We start from the raw sequence: 16,144 nt of genomic DNA, 5'->3' as shown, positions 1-16,144 counted from the left end.
AACGGAACAACAGTCGGATTCTGTAGTGACTTATCCTGCTGTTGAACTCCCTTCCTCCTCATCAAGGACTCCAACATGTTTACGTTTTAGGTGCTGAATCATCGCCGTGGTGCTCCCGTGCCATGTCGCTTTTGCATATCTTGCAATTAACACACTTTTTCGATTTATTTAGTGTGAAATGCTCCCACACCTTGGATGACTAAGGTCGTACTGATTTCTCTGCCTCCGCCATGTGTTTCAGAACAACGTTACGGGTCTCTCCGATGGTCTTTTCCTTTTTTTATACTCAAACATCTCCACGATTTATGGAGTGGTCTAATAATCGCGCGACACAACGAATCGATAATGAAATTTGTTGCCAACGCTTTTAATAATCGACTTTAATCGATTTTATCGATTCGTTGTTGCAGCCCTACTCACCACCTATATTCTGTCAATAGACGATAGCTCATACACATACCACATAGAAGTTTCTCTAACATTTCAAAACCACGATCCTTATTATAATCTCTGCAAGGAGGATCGTGTGTGTGCGTGCGCGTGTGCGCGCGCATCCATGACAGAGTGACTGTGAGTCTGTGACTGAGACTGAGTCCGTGTTTCTGTGACTGAGTGTGTGACTCTGCAGGCCGCTAGTGAAAACACAACTGAGTGCATCTATGACGGTAGACGGTGTGTTTGACTAATTGCTAACAGCTAACGGAACCGCCAGAACAAACAATGATGCACCTCGCCGCCATTCAGACATGGCTAAGTTGTTTAATTTGATTTGAAGCAGGCAAACACTGTTCACTGGTGATCAATTCATGCTAAACATGTAATTTGCCCCATTGAATATTGACATGGATAGGAATGTTTATCAGTATATGATGAAAGAAAGACAGGTGTACAGCACATATGGCTACGTTAAGTTTGTTCTCGTTGAGGCTCCTGGTGTTTCTATAGTTTTTCGTGGTTTTATCAAATAATTTGGTTTTATCTGGATTTTTGGTGAAATACGTTAAACATTCTGTGTTCGCTGTCACCCCCTGCAGGCTTCTTCCCTGGCAGCTCCCAAGGCTGCGACGCCTTCCTTCGCCACAAGATGACGCTGATATCTCCCTCAATCCTGAAGAAATATGGCATTCCCTTTGACAGGGTGAGTGCCAACTGGTCCGTGTTGCATGACATAAAAGGACATTTCTTATTAGATCTCTCAGAGAAAATAGTGTTCATGTTGGTCTGAGTACAAGGAGACAATTTAGCTTCTGCATCTTTGACTGCTTGCTGCCTGATAACATTTGTGGTTCTTGCATAAGAAGGAGTGGGCTTATTTTGAATGACAACTGGCTACGCACAGGAGGTTAGTGGCTCAGCTTTGACGCAAACACCACAACTGCAGCAGGCTGCACTATTGATACAGTAGGAGAAATTATCTTCGGTTGTGTCAATCATAGGAAATTGATTGCCATTCTGTCTGTTTTTGTTCTATTTGGTAAGCAATATAAATCTTCACAATGCAAAAACTGATAAAGATTGGAAAAAAAAAAGTGGCACAGAGCCGGCATACATCTCCACTGTCGCAAAGCCCCCCCCCCTCCCCCAACCCCATTTATCTTTTCCCTCCCCCCTCAGGACGTCATTATCACAGCAAGCATGTTACTCGTTACACACCTTCAGTACGTCTCTCGATTCATGTGTAAAAATAAAACCGTCTTCTTGCGTTTTTGCATAAGTAAAAAGGGATGTTTGATATCTGAACCACTGCCTTTAGTTGAGGAAGTTTGTCTCTGACTCTCAGCCTCTACCCCCGTTTCTCCCCGCATGCCTGTCACCTTGTCTGGCTTGATGTGTTGCTTGAATGCCTGGATCCAGACTTCACAAAGAAGTTGCGATCCACAACCAGACATATAGGGCTTAAGTTTTGGGGCAACACGCATACTAAAAAATGAAAAAAAAAAATGTGCTTAACTTGTTGTTACATTTTTAAACATTCTCAGAATAACTCTGAGCTCATGGGAAGACACTCAACCCTTGGAGCAGCAGTCATGTTAGGCTGAATTCGTTTTGCTCGCAAGTCAGAAAAGCTTAAAGAAAAGTTACTGCGGTTGTTAGACTCATGGGTGATAATAAAATAAGATCAGATAATACTTTAATTGATGGAAAAATTTGAGTCACAGCTGCAAGTATTACATGTGTTAATCCAAAACAATGCTTCATTAATAAGATTAAAGCAGAAGGGGTTAATTTGGCCTGGAAAAGGCTCTGGGTTCCCCAGGAGGAATATTTTATAAGCCTGCTGCCCCCACGACCCGGATGAGTGGAAGAAAATAAATGGAAAATGGCAAAATAGCTTTCACCTGGCATAGTGGCATACACATAGAACTGATACTGTACATTTAGGCAAGTACTGTACTTAAGTATAATTTTAAGGTACTCGTACTTTACTTGAATATTTCTATACTACGTAACTTTATACATCTACTCCATAACATCTCAGAGGGAAAAATTGCACTTTTAACTCCACTAGATTTACTGGACAACATTAGTTACTAGCTACTTTGCAGATTCAGATTCTTAATACAAAATATAAATCAACTAATAAACTATGATGTATTATTAAGTAGTACATAGCCTAATTATTAAGAGGATCAAGTAGTTAAAATGAGCTACATCTTAACCAGTTGCAACATAAAAGTGATTCAATAATTATAATCCAATGAAACAGACCCACCATATTATTTGAAATGGGCCTACATAATGAGTATACTTTTACTTTTGGTGCTTTAAATATATCTTGATAAATAATAAAAAAATGGCACTGTGCAGTAAATAGTTTAATCTTAAACACATTAGTTGTTTAAATATGAATGGTGATGACACAGCAAAAAAGTCACACTCGCAAAGCATGGTAAACGAGGCCGGGTCTTGTGTTTCAAGACAGGTCGGGTGTGTTGCCAACTTTGCTGCAGATTAACAGTCACGTTGGGATCAGGGTGCTCTGTCACTCCTCGCAGGGAGAGACTAAGTTCAGGGCAAGCAGCAGCAGTCTGGGGGAGGACTGTAAAGCTGACATGGCCAGAGCCGCGAACCACTTTCCCAGCTGAACTATAGCCAGTCGCTGCGCACCGCTACAGTGTGCCAGGAGAGGGCCAGCCAGCCCATCTGTTGAGAAGTGTAAAAATATATTTGGTTTATTATTAAACTATCGCGAGACGAAATAGAATTTGACGGGCTGCCATAGTCTAATGGGAAACACTGAGTCAACACAGTTATTAAAACAAATGATTTATACAAAAAAAATGTCAGAAAGTTTTCTGTGTTCGATCATTCATATGATCATTGCTACTGAAGAATGCCTCTACAAAATAAAAAGTCCAATAAAGAATATGAAGAAATGATGATATTTATAAAAACTGGAGGAAAACTTGAGAAACAACGTGTTTTTTTTATTATTATTAAAAAACACATTTTATTAAAAAACGTATTAAGATTTGTAAGTCTTGATCTGTTCTGTTTTTCTCGCTGTATGAACAGATAACTCAGAATGAAGGAGAGTTTATGGTCACCTTTCCCTATGGCTACCATGCTGGCTTCAACCACGGCTTCAACTGCGCAGAGTCCACAAACTTTGCCACCCTGCGCTGGGTTGACTACGGCAAAATGGCTACCCAGGTAAGATAAGATGGACAAATGTGCATTTTCATTCAGTCCTGTATCATTGAGAGCCAGTGTAACTGTAAAAGAGGTAAGAGTGATCAATTCCACGTCGTGAAATCTGGACAATTAATAAAAAAAATCTCAGAAGTTATGTGAAATTGTAAATTTTTGGGTCTTGGGAACCTTCCACCTAAATCTCCACCAATGTCGTCATCATCACACCCTGTGGGCAGATGTAGACACTACACTTGAACAGGTTTGATCCGATGTATAATTCAGCAGCAACTTTACAGCCTTCTTGCTTTGGCTGTTTGGTTCTCTGAAGGAATGAAGTAATAGATCATATCGAAATATAAAAGCAGCGTGTGCCTCTCTGCTTCACGCCATCTGTTACCGACACTAACCGTACCCCCGCATTCTTGCATTGACGCAAGCTGCCTCCTTGCCCGTGGGCTGCTGAGCATGAAATTGACAGGGCATGGGTTGGTTATAGACAGGAGCCCATATCCAATGTCCTCTGGAAGAACCTTCCTCCTTGTCTCCTTTCTATACATTCTTCTAAATCTTCTTGTTCACTATCCCCCTCTCTTTCCTTATGTGTGGGTGTGAGTCCCTTTTCCCTGCTTTCTCTCTACTTAGCCAGTTTGCAGAACTACATGTCTGTCCCTTCTCCCTCTTACTCATTTTCGCCGTCCTACTTTACCCATGTGGCCCCTTATAATTTAAGAACCACTAGTCCAGGCTCCAGCAGTCTTCCCTCCATCCAGCCCAGTGCTCAAGGGAGCATCCGCACTCCACTTGTCTCAGCGTAATAAAAACGAGTGGTCCTCTCTGCACTGCTAATCCAAGTCGACAAATTGTCAGTGCGCAAGACACACACAGTCAGAGGAATATGAAGAAGAACAGCTTGGCTCTTTCTGCCTGTCCACCTTTTTTCTCTTCGTCTTGCCCATAGACTATTTCTTTCTCTTGGGGTGGTGTGGTAGCACAGAGATTGTCCCATAACCAGTACTGCTTAAATTCAGTCCCAACAGCAGTCGTTGTGCTTGTCCTCAAGTAAAACCGTAAACCCATTCAGACTCCCTCACTCATGAATAATTGAGTAAGAAGAAAGGCTCGATGCCCCTTCACTGTGTTTGGCTGTCAAAAATGATTTCATCTCATCCTCTTTAATAAGTGGGCCCTTTTAAGAAATGTTATTGTCTTGAACCATTTGGATTTTTTGGGCACCAACCAAGCCTTTCTCCTTGCATATAAAAAATCAATCGGCAAAAAACTATTTCACAACATTTTGTGGGTGTTTTTCTCTCACTGTGACCCTCCTGTATGTGCTCGTTAGCTTAAGGCATTTCCAAACTCCTGCTAACTCAGCGACTTGAAGTGGCTTTTTTGGCCACCGTTTCAGTTGTCAGGAGTAAAGTTAGAGCAGTAACTACAGATACATCTAGATAGTGTATAGGTCTGTAGAAAATGTAAATTTATTGACTAAAGTTAATAACCTTGTCTTTGATATTTTATTCCAAATGCCTGGAGGTCCTGAACACATTCATTAGACCACCTGTTTTTAAGCCCTTGAAAGCCAAGTTTTTGAATAAAACAACTCAACTCAGCCCTTATGTTAGACCATGAACTTTTGAAAAAAGAAACAACAACAACTTCTTCTTCTTACAAAGGAAAAGCAAAATTTCTAAGCAATATAATGCAGCCCTGGTCAATTCAATACACTTAGAACGTGCAAGCTTTTGCACCGTTTGTTCTTTGCTTTAGCATTAACCTCTCTGACAGCTGAATAGCAAATGTTACATAGGTTGGCTTTAAGTAATGTAGTCGTGCATAGAGTCCTAAAAATAATTGTAGTGCATCTTCAGTGAGAAACTGGGTTTTATATAGCTGGCCTCTGCCAGCCACTTGCTTAGCAACAATGAAGTCTCTCGTTCTCTCCTGGTCTTTCTAACTCCCCCATCCTCCCCCTCCGTCTTAAGCTCAAACAGTCATCTGTTAACTCGTTTGGCTGTCTCCCCTCCCTCTTCCGTCCTCTCCCCACTGAGCCTTATTCTGTCGGCGCCAAACAGGACAGTGAACGATGGGGCTCAAGATTGAATTTGTCACTGTTTGGGGGCTGCCAGCACACAAAGAGAGAGTGAGCTTGGGCATGCTTCATGTCAGTCTTCTTAAATGCAGACTCCCCAACTGCTGACCCATCTGTCTGAATTACCAATCGAACACACACTTGCGGTCAAAGCAGGCCCACTGTCAGCACCCCTCGCAAGCTGTGTGTGTGCATCTACTTATACTTCTATTATTTCTGACATTGCAGTCTTAATTAACCTTCTCCTCAACCTTCCTGAATATGCATTAGATTAGGTATAAGCCTTTTTTGTTTTATTTTTATCACAGGGGTTCAGCATCTCACTCTAATAACTTCAAACAGGCTGTTGACTTTAGTCGACTTTTTTAGGGATCAACAAATTCCAAATCAGAAAAATAATGTACCAGGCATCAATATCCATGCACAGAAAAAAATCACATTCACAATAGATGCCAGGGACATAGGTCCCTTGTTTTATTTGGACAAAAACTCAAACAAGAAGTTTAGCCCATCTTGATCAGGTCACCAAGTGCTTAGAAAGAAATTCAGGTAAACATTTAAAGTAGTTAGTTTAGAATTAACAGGAAAATAACTTAAAGCATGAAGCAGCTGCACTAGTAGCCTCACTGAGTTACATACTTAACTGTACATGCATTTTTTGTGAAGTTTGTTAGCAAACAGCTCAGCATTGAGCCTGCTGAAGATGGAAAAAGAACCTTAAAGATTATTTCTGAAAATAGTTGTCTGCAGCACCATTATGTTGCTGAATGTTATCAGTTTCTGTGTTCTGGTCCATAGTTTTCTCAATGAAAGCCTCTCTCCATTCGTTTGGTGCTTTGTCACACTTTGCTGCTGTTCCCTCAGGCTTCTGCTGTGATTTTTCTGTGTGCGAGAAGAGCAGAAATCATCCTCTCAGTTCCCCGACTAAATCGCATCACTTTTTCACCCTAAAAGGGAATTGCAGAGGACCCACTCTGTCTTTTTTTTAAAAAAAAAAAAATTGCACACTGCACAGAGCCAAGGACAAAAAAAATAAAAATAAAAGGAAACATTTTCAATTTTTTTTGAGCAAACTAGGTTTTTATATTTGGTAATGACCATAAAAAGATGATCATTGGCGACTTCAGTTTCAAGGCAAGCCGTGTAATACCCAGTCTACCCTGCCACCATTCACTGCCATTAGAAGGCGGCCATATTGTAGTGAATGACGGAGACACACAGTGAGATTAGTGGATGCTGTTTCATCACAGTAGAAATATTGCTGACATTTACAATAGAAAACAAACTATGGATGCAGCAATGCAGTGCTAGATATACTGTTTGTTATGCACACAGTTATAGTCTACTGTTGTGAAAGCCATACACCACATATTAATTAACATGTCTACATAGCTCACTGTTTATTTTATCTCCCCCTTTCTATTCCGCATGTTAAGCAGCCGTTGGTGGATGGGGGTGTATATTAGGAGTTAAATGAGAGACAAAATAAGTGGGAGGAGGGAAAATGAGTGCAATTTAGTCAGTATTTAAACCGTAGTAACATTTGTTGAACAGAAACAGGCAACTTAAGCTGCAGATATGTTTTTGTCTCATTTCACAGTAGATTTTAACAGCATGAGCCGTTGGAAGGTATAAAGGACTGCTGTTCAGTGTGTGCTGCATTTTAAATCCCCTCACCAATACTTCTTGTTTCTTAGGATCATCATTCTGGTTATTTCTCTCCTCATCAGTCACAGTGGGATCAAAGCAAGCATCGATCATTTTGACTAATTATATTTTCCCAGTCACTGTTGGTCGGGTCAGGCAAGTCAGAATACAAGCCTGTTTTGTTATTAGTACTTGGCACATCCAATGTGTCCACTAATTCATAGAGTCCCCAGGCTCTAGGTCTTCTGTGACTCCAACGATTTAGCTTCATTAGGAGCCCGAGTATACTTCAGGGCTCATTGACCGGCTGCCTCAGGGCCAGTTTTTGTTTTCACAGATCTTGTGCATCTCCAAATCTGTTTCCTTCCTCTAATTAAGTTTTTATAAGATAATAAAGTGTAACTCATCTTGGCCCTTGAGGATGGCAACAATCTCCATAACCTCTTAATAGTTTCATAAAAATAAAATCAGCCTTTATATCCTTTTACAAATGATAATAGCACATTTTGCCAAGTACAATCAGTGTTGGAGCAACACTTATTTTGCGTTCTTTTGCATTTGTAGTTTTCATGGCATGTTGATGTTTTCACTAAAGGTTTCATGATGGTAGCAATCAGCTGCACTCGTGCCCCCCTTCTGCCCTCCCACTTTCTGCTCCAACACCTTCCACTCCGCACCCTATTTCTATGTTTACGTCCGTCAAGTGGTGTCTAGATGAGATGTAGGCTGGATATTGTTTTGCTGGGGTGGCTGAGTCGTCGTGTTTCCAGTAATTGAACATAAGGCTCTCAGTACAGCTCATAAAATAATAGGGCCAGGTTTTTAGCAGCAAGCAAAACACAAAAGGAAATATTTTTGTGTCTGTCCTCACCCGTCTTTGTTTGTTTCATCTCCTTCCTTTTGTTTCCTTCATTCCCAAACTTTTCTCTGCTTTACCTTGCATTCTATTCGGCACTGTGGTTTCATTTTACAGCTCCTCCCTGCTCTACTCAGCAGAATGATTCACTGATGCATAATGCCATTATTAAGGTTTGTGGAGGCACCTTGACGTGTGAGTGGTTATAGGATACGGCTATCTCACACGGATAGCTCTCATTTACACCTGAACTATCTGCACATGGCCAAAATTACCATCTACACAGTACCACATTGACCAAAGTCTTATTACCTGCCATTTTACTTACTACCATCTTTTAGCCTGATGCTCATTTACATCCCCATGGGACACCAATTATTGGCCACTCAACTGTACACTTATGGCCTTGCACAGACAGAGATTATAGTGATGTATTATTCAAACCTTTTCAGCCCACTTTCTATCTTTCATCTTGCCCCAATCAGCTTTTTGCTTTAAAAGTCACCAGATGCAGCACAACAAACTCGGTGCATGTCATTGTTTCTATGGTCAATAGAGCTAAACCTAAAGAATAAAACAGTCGCCACTTTTGGTTAGTTAACTGTCTTTATCTTTATACAGCTGTTGTGCTAGGCTCAGACCCTGACTCTTTTTACTTGTTCATGCACAAAATGCTCTTCTCACTCCACACTGCAGTAACATGTACACTATGATTCAAAAATCACTATCATTAGCAAATATGGCTGTCCACCCTATTCACTGGCTGCATACATTTAACCTTGCTATTGTAGCTCCCTCCATTCTGGGATATAATTAGGATGAAATCAAGTTATGTCGGGTGTAACGTAATTAATGCGATTTGCATACATTATGTTTCAAATGCCGAATTGGAGCATATTGATAATGTTTACTTGTTCCATGCAAAGAGTAAAACCTCTTCAGCGGGGAGTTTAAAGACATGTTCTTGGCAGAGTGCATAGCGCACTTGTCATACAAATAGATCTAATGATGCATTAATGACAAAACATGACAAATTCTTTATGTAAATACATGAAATTTCAGTTCAAGAACAATCTCTCTGTCAAGTGGAATTTCGGCAGTGATGCACTTTTCACCACCACCTTTCATTCTTTTGTTTGGGATTCTTCGTCAGTAATATTGTCATGTGTAGCACCTGCTCCATCTGTAGACAAACTCCAGTATTCCCTGAAGATGTGTAGGCTTGTTTGCTTGTAGCTATTTTCTAGTCTTAACACACAGGCATCTCTTCCTTCTCTGCTTGTTTTTCTCCAGTGTACCTGTCGTAAAGACATGGTGAAGATCTCCATGGACGTGTTTGTGCGCTGCTTGCAGCCGGATCGCTACGAGATGTGGAAGCAGGGCAAAGACACCGCGGTGTTGGACCACCTTAAGGCCACTGGGCTCAGCAGCCCCGAGCTAGAGCGCTGGAGGGAGCATCGTGTGAACCACAGAGCAAATGTCCTGAGAAGGTGAGAGGTCAAACTATAAATTGTCTTGAAGAAAGACTTTGGCCATTTTTAACCAGCTTTGTATCATTACAATGTGGGTAGTATTAGCAAATTAGAAAATTTCGCAAGAAATTTTGACAGTGTGGCTTCTACTGCCCGAAGATGTCGCTCTATATATATATATATATATACACACGCCGACGTTACCGGTAGTATCGTTGAGGTTCGATTGAGATAATGCTTCTCTCTTTTCTGCATTTTAGATTCATACTCTTGAAAAAGTTAAACCAAGTTAAAGCTGACGCTTTTATTTTGAAAACTTACCGGATGCTCTATCCCTTATCGGTGTCTGACTTCCTGCCTGGGTCGATCTGCTCTGTGTTAATTGACGCAATAAACCCGAGCCTTGGGCTCTCGCGCACCCTTCATTGAGGCAGAGTAGTGTTTGCCTCCCCTTAATGTCAGATCAGCAACACTAAATATGTTCGACACAGACGTGAAATACAGTACCTATTATATGGAAAGAAAGGACATATAATAAAAGTGTCTACAAATATTACAGTGTGTGCAGGAATGAGACAGCAAAAGGCACGCGCTCAACCCAGTTAGTGAGGGATTCACAGTCTGAGGTGAGGAACAGCTGGTCACTGCCTCACCTCACTGTCTCCTCTCTGTTTGAACAGGACATGCACTAATTCAGAGATTTTGATTATAAAAATGTTTGGAATAATACAGAAATTACATTTATAGCGCAGATCAGTAGAGAAATATTAATATTTATTTTATTTTAGCATTATTTGTTTTTTACATTTCATCATCACACCCTGACCGCACGTCCCTGCGTAGAGCTCTGGGTGAACACAGATGGCTACAGTTTGTACTTCCTGATTCAACAACAACAGGACGTCAGTGATGACAGGAGGAACATCGCGCCAACCGCGTCGCTTCAAACGCGTCGCCCCAAACGCGTCGCTTCAAACGCGTCGCCCCAAACGCCCCAAACGCGTAGCTCCAAACGCGTCGCCCCAAACGCCCCAAACGCGTCGCTTCAAACGCCCCAAACGCGCCGCTCCAAACGCGTCGCTCCAAACGCCCCAAACGCGACGCCCCAAACGCGTCGCGCAAAATGCTGAATCAGCATTCCAGCATTCCAACAATAAAGATTCGGAGAACAATACTTGGAATGCTGAATCAGCATTCCAACAATAAGCCCGCAGGATTACAGTCAGTGTGCTTTGGCACAGGCAGTACTGCCTTGTGCCACAAAGCCACACTGAATAAACCCGCAGGATTACAGTCAGTGTGCTTTGGCACAGGCAGTATTACTGCCTTGTGCCACAAAGCCACACTGAATGAACAATGTCTAACTTTCTTCCATGTTGACAACACCCAAAGCTACTGGCTCAATTGCCATCAAAAGTCATCTGGTAGACGTTTGACAGCTCTAGGGCTGTTAATAAAAAGCCGACATACAATCTGTAGTTTGAACAACAGCCATAAAGCCAAATGTAAAATACGTGGGGAGCTCTGGGCGCTGGCAACATGGAGGGAAGGTTTTGATCCACATGTTGCATATGCATATACAAATCTGCACATTTGAATGCAATATATGTGTGTATATATGTGTGTGTGTGTGTGTGTGTGTGTGTGTGTGTGTGTGTGTGTATATATATATATATATATATATGAATTTAATAATTTAACGGTCATCGTGTCTCACTCCAGGGCCATGCAGAAGATGAAGCAAGTCCGTCGTCTAAAGCTGGAGGAGGTGAAGGTGCTGGCGCAGGAAGGCATTGAGTTAAATGCTGCCGAGTACCAACGTCAGGTGGAGGAGCGTGAGGCCCAACGGAGGCAGGAGAGAGAGGAGCGTCTAGCCAAGGAGGCTATGATGACCCTGGAGGCCTTGGAGCGTGAGGAGCAGGAGGCTGCTGAGGCTGCTGCCAAAATCGCAGAGACTCCAGCTGTAGAGGGTGAGGACGATATAAGCAGTAAGAGATTGTTTGTTTGTGTAAACACACGAAACAGGAAGTTATGAGGTTTTATTCCAGAACACTAGATTACTAGATTAACGTGGACATGATCCCTTCAACTTTCTGCAGCTGCACAATGAAATATGATATCTCAACTCTATCAGAATCATTCAAGATGGAATATTCCACATTTAAAACTCATCCTGTCTCAGCTCAAACCCCACCCCATTAATAATCTCAGTACCTCATGCTGTCTATCACCTTTTCAGCCTCTTCAAAGTTTTTTCATGAGCCCTCACTGCTCCTTGGGGAATTGTTGTTAAGTACTCATGTGCTGCCAAAACATAATGAAGTATAACCTAAGAATGAAGCCTTGCTCTCATAGGAGCGAAGAGGAGAGAAAGTGTGAAATCTTACGGGGTTAAAATGAAACACCCATGTCTGGTTTAAATGTTGTACTACCTTGTCATGTAAAGGTGCCTTCATCATGTTAACTGTTAATTGTAAAAATAAATGTTATTTGAAAGGGGGAGTGGGAGTGTTCTGACCTTGTTGATAAGCTTGCACTTGTTTCTAACAAAGAATGACATTCAACTATAAGCTGCAATGTAACCGATTTATCTTCAGTCTCATGTGCGTCTTCCCCAGGCGTACGTGGTGGCTCTTGCAAGCAATAAATAATCCTTTGGAGTATTTAATTGCTATTCATTGCACCCTAAATAGTCGCAACAGGTTTTTTAGTTGCCACAGCAGCCATCACTACCCTTCTAAAGTTCTTTGTTTTTGTTTTTTTGCCAAGAAGCCGAGGCCAAACCACAGAATCTGACAGAGGACACAGAGAAAAAAAAGCAGAAAAAGTCGAAGAAGATGTCAAATATCCACAACGCTATCACTGGGTTTGAGGAAGCATTTGAGCAGTTTGCTACATCCAGCATCAAGACTTCAAAGAACTCCGTGGTCGGTCAACCAGAGGAGGGGGAGAGTGATCTCCCAGCAGACAACAAGCTGGAAGTGAGTGTCACCCAGGTCAGTTATTAGTTATTAGTATCCAACAGGGCAGCACACCTTTATTAATCTCAAGCCACAGTTGTTGGTATTTTACTGCACAAATATTTAGCTGGCTGATCTAAAAGTAGAGTTGAACCTCTAAATTGTACTTTTCTGCCACAGTTTCAGTTAAAATAGGTTAATTGATAGCACTGCAAATTATACACAAATTAAATCCACACAAATAATTAATGATTTATGTGGTATTGTTATGTAACAAATAATTCTACATGTAGAAAAGCTGTACTAATAATGCATTTATACAAAGTACTTGCAAAACAACACATGAATATCAACTTTTGAATATATTGAAAGAAAATTGAATTTTAGAATTGGTGTTTACTGCTGTTTATTGCAAGGTTAAAAGCACAGAAAAGAAATGTAAAAATAAGACGGTATGGAACAATTTTTCTGTTTTATCAGGCATCCTTCTCCAAGGTAAAAATGCCAACAGAGGTAAAGAAGAGTCGCCGTCACCCCCTCAGCAAGCCAACCATGCGTTCCCCTCTGTCCATCCTCAAACAAGACCTGACCAGCGACAAAGGTGTGTTTGTTTAACCTTGAGTGTATTTTATTGTAAATATATTTATATTTTAAGATCTGTATCATTTGTATGTAAAGTTTTTTTTTTGACCATCTACAAGAAACTTAAATTTTGTGTTATTATTGGCGGTCTCTGTGAATAAAAGTGTTAGTGTATCCGAGTACCAGCTTCCCTTTAGAAAACCTCTCATTGTACTGCAGCAGGGTCTGACAGTCTCCCCCACAGTCCTGGTTCTAGCTCTCCCATGCCTTCCTTCCCTCCAGTGGGACTAGCAATACGGCCTGGGTCTCCAGCTGCGTGTTGTTGGTTCCCTGGATGTCAGTTGAGAAGAACACCGTCAGTTGGTGTTTACGTTCCCTTGACATTAATAAAAACACTACAGCAGGTGAATCATAACAGAATAATAACTCCCACAAATGCATTTAAAGATGGAGATTATTCACACAAATCTACCAAAAACGTGACCATGTCACTATTATTCATCTGTCGTCATTCCTCCGTCCCCTTAATTATTCATCCCACTCAATGTGTCCTCTCCATCAAGGTACTTAAAATGAAGAAGACACCATTTTTGTTTTGATTATTGATCTGGAGAAAGAAAAACAAACGCGACTAAAGCTCCCTGTGGGGATAATGAAATCAAGACTGCAAGGCCTCTTTTCCCTCCCCTCCCTTCGGTCATTTTCTTTTCATTTTCTGACGGACAGTTATTGATCCGGGGATCATGACTTCCAATTACCTGCTTTCAAAGTCACTTTATGTCCGCGACAAGGGACCTGACTCGGGGCATGTCCTTCAGAAGGGTGGATGGGGAACAAGGAGAAAGAGAGGGCTGGTGGGGGAGGAAAATAAAGAGTTAAATGGCAAGCTTATAAAGAGTTCTTCCTGCCTTCTGTCCAGGTTTAACAAACTGTCTGGATCAGTAGTTTCAGGGGCTTCACTGCAAAATTGATTCCAGACCCACAACAGCGAGTTGTTGATGTCTGTGCTATTTGTGTTCATCAGCCAATTATATCAGAAGTGGTGGTGTTATTGTCTGGAACAGAATGTGTTATTTGTGTCTCTTGGCAAGGGCTCCTTTCTAAAAAATTAAAATTAAAAAAAATCCTTGTGCTTTCCAAAAATGCTTCACATGCATTTCAGACAAATATATATAAAATAATGACCAATAATGAATCTTCCAACATTTCGTCAGTGTGCACCACTTAATTCATATTCTAGATGTCTTCTTTTGAAGCAGCAAATCATTTGTGTATTTTTTTTTTTCACCCACAGAGCTGTCGTCCCCCATGCCACTGGACAGTGACATGAAAAAACAGGAGCACCTGTGGCAGAATCACTCGCCCAACTTCCTGGCAGAGAAGGCCTTCAATGCTGCAGTGGCAGCACTCCAACCACACTGCGCTATCTGTTCACTCTTTTGTCCCTACACAAAGGTACAGCCACACACTGCAACAAAAGCACATATGTGTCAGTGAAGGAATGGTGGTTGGGATTTTAAAAGTAGTAGTTGTTCAGTTGAGCAGGTTTGTGGCCTTAGTGAAGTTGGTGTGTCAGTAGTCGGAGAAGCAGCAGTTTAACTATAGTAGTGGGAAGACCGTGACTGTATAGTTAACTCTCAGAACTACAAATTACAACAATAACCCCATCCTCTCTCCAATCGTCACCATTGTGAAGGCTGACATGGATACAATCCGCTAACGGTGTTATCTTCTTCCTTCTGGCCATTCCAGCCACACAAAGACATTTTTGTTGTAAATGACACCCAGCATGGCTCCCTTCCCCGCCTGACGCGTCCCCTGGTCCCAGAGATGTGCTTCAGCGTTGGTGCAGGCAACACCGAGCCTCCACCCACCAACTATCACATTGGAGAGGACGGAACCAGTCCTCTGCTCTGCTGTTCATCCTGTCACATGCAGGTTCATGCCAGTAAGTATAAAAACCCCTTAATTGTGTGCCAAAAACAGCTATAGCTAATATACCTTTTATTATACCTTCATAGGTATAATAGGGTCATAGGGTGAATTTGATATCTCACACCTGTTTTGATTATATTAAGGCTTACAGTTGGGCATAAATGAGAGCGTGGCCGCTTTGAGCGACAGGTGGATGTTGTGCAATGTTGCTAGCTGCAAGCTGTCTGCTCAGCTGCGTTACCCGGGTCCGCCACAGGTCTGCTGGCGACCCGCCTCTTTGCCCATTTTTATAGGTAGGCTGTGTTCTCACGTCAGTATGGTGACAGCAGAAACCACCCACTTTGAGCTTCACAATGGCTCTTCAGAAACCTACAGCTGATGTTACAGAGACTTCGCTTGGTGACAGCTGTACAAGTTAAAACGTCTTACATATCTAAATTGGTTTTTTTTTTAGCAGTAAAAATGTATCAGAGCACAACAGCTCGCAGCTCCAGGAAGTGCAAGTATAGTCACTGAGAACAGCCTCTGGTTTGTCAGGATGTTACATTTTTTTTCTATTTTTTTTAAATGTATTTATCACAAAAGTAATTGAACTATTAAGAGCTCATGCTAATTTTAACTGTTAAAGAGCAAACATACAATTAATAAACCAAGACTTTTGCCAGTAAATTGTAAATCTTCTTTGCTTTCTCCTTATTGTTGTGGAAAGGCTATGTTTGATTCTGTTCAACTGGGAGACTCTTAGCTGAGGGCACACTGTAGCGTCTGGTTTATAACACTCCACGGGCTTCAAGCCCATACAGTGTACACAGACTGACAAGCTTTACAGATGGACTCTACTGGGCATTTCTCTACTCTCTCTTTTTTTTTTAACTTTATTTCATCCCTGGACCCCTGAGAATAGTGTTGGAAAAATAGGAGGCACAGAAGATGAGACTCCACTACAGCAGTACAACAATCTGCC

At 41.6% G+C, this 16,144-nt stretch overlaps 1 protein-coding gene across 3 annotated transcripts in view; it reads left to right on the top strand.

The window, feature by feature from the left end:
• kdm4b (lysine (K)-specific demethylase 4B) overlaps window positions 1-16,144 on the top strand; it is a 50,092-nt gene that overhangs the window by 20,076 nt on the left and 13,872 nt on the right. Inside the window, exons 7-14 of one of the 3 annotated variants that reach the window (XM_068707528.1) lie at window positions 1,035-1,138; window positions 3,517-3,654; window positions 9,525-9,721; window positions 11,426-11,673; window positions 12,476-12,699; window positions 13,144-13,264; window positions 14,540-14,700; window positions 14,998-15,193. In XM_068707528.1, coding sequence (XP_068563629.1) covers window positions 1,035-1,138; window positions 3,517-3,654; window positions 9,525-9,721; window positions 11,426-11,673; window positions 12,476-12,699; window positions 13,144-13,264; window positions 14,540-14,700; window positions 14,998-15,193 — 1,389 coding nt within the window. Of the gene's footprint in view, window positions 1-1,034; window positions 1,139-3,516; window positions 3,655-9,524; window positions 9,722-11,425; window positions 11,674-12,472; window positions 12,700-13,143; window positions 13,265-14,539; window positions 14,701-14,997; window positions 15,194-16,144 lie in introns of all 3 variants that reach the window. The other 2 variants (XM_068707529.1, XM_068707527.1) reach the window with 2 other exon arrangements.

This window comes from Cebidichthys violaceus, unplaced genomic scaffold (genome assembly GCF_023349555.1).
Source record: "Cebidichthys violaceus isolate CVI_PGR_0920_01 unplaced genomic scaffold, fCebVio1.0.p SCAF_13, whole genome shotgun sequence".
Lineage (NCBI taxonomy): Eukaryota > Metazoa > Chordata > Actinopteri > Perciformes > Stichaeidae > Cebidichthys > Cebidichthys violaceus.
This window is presented reverse-complemented; position numbering and strand designations above follow the sequence as displayed.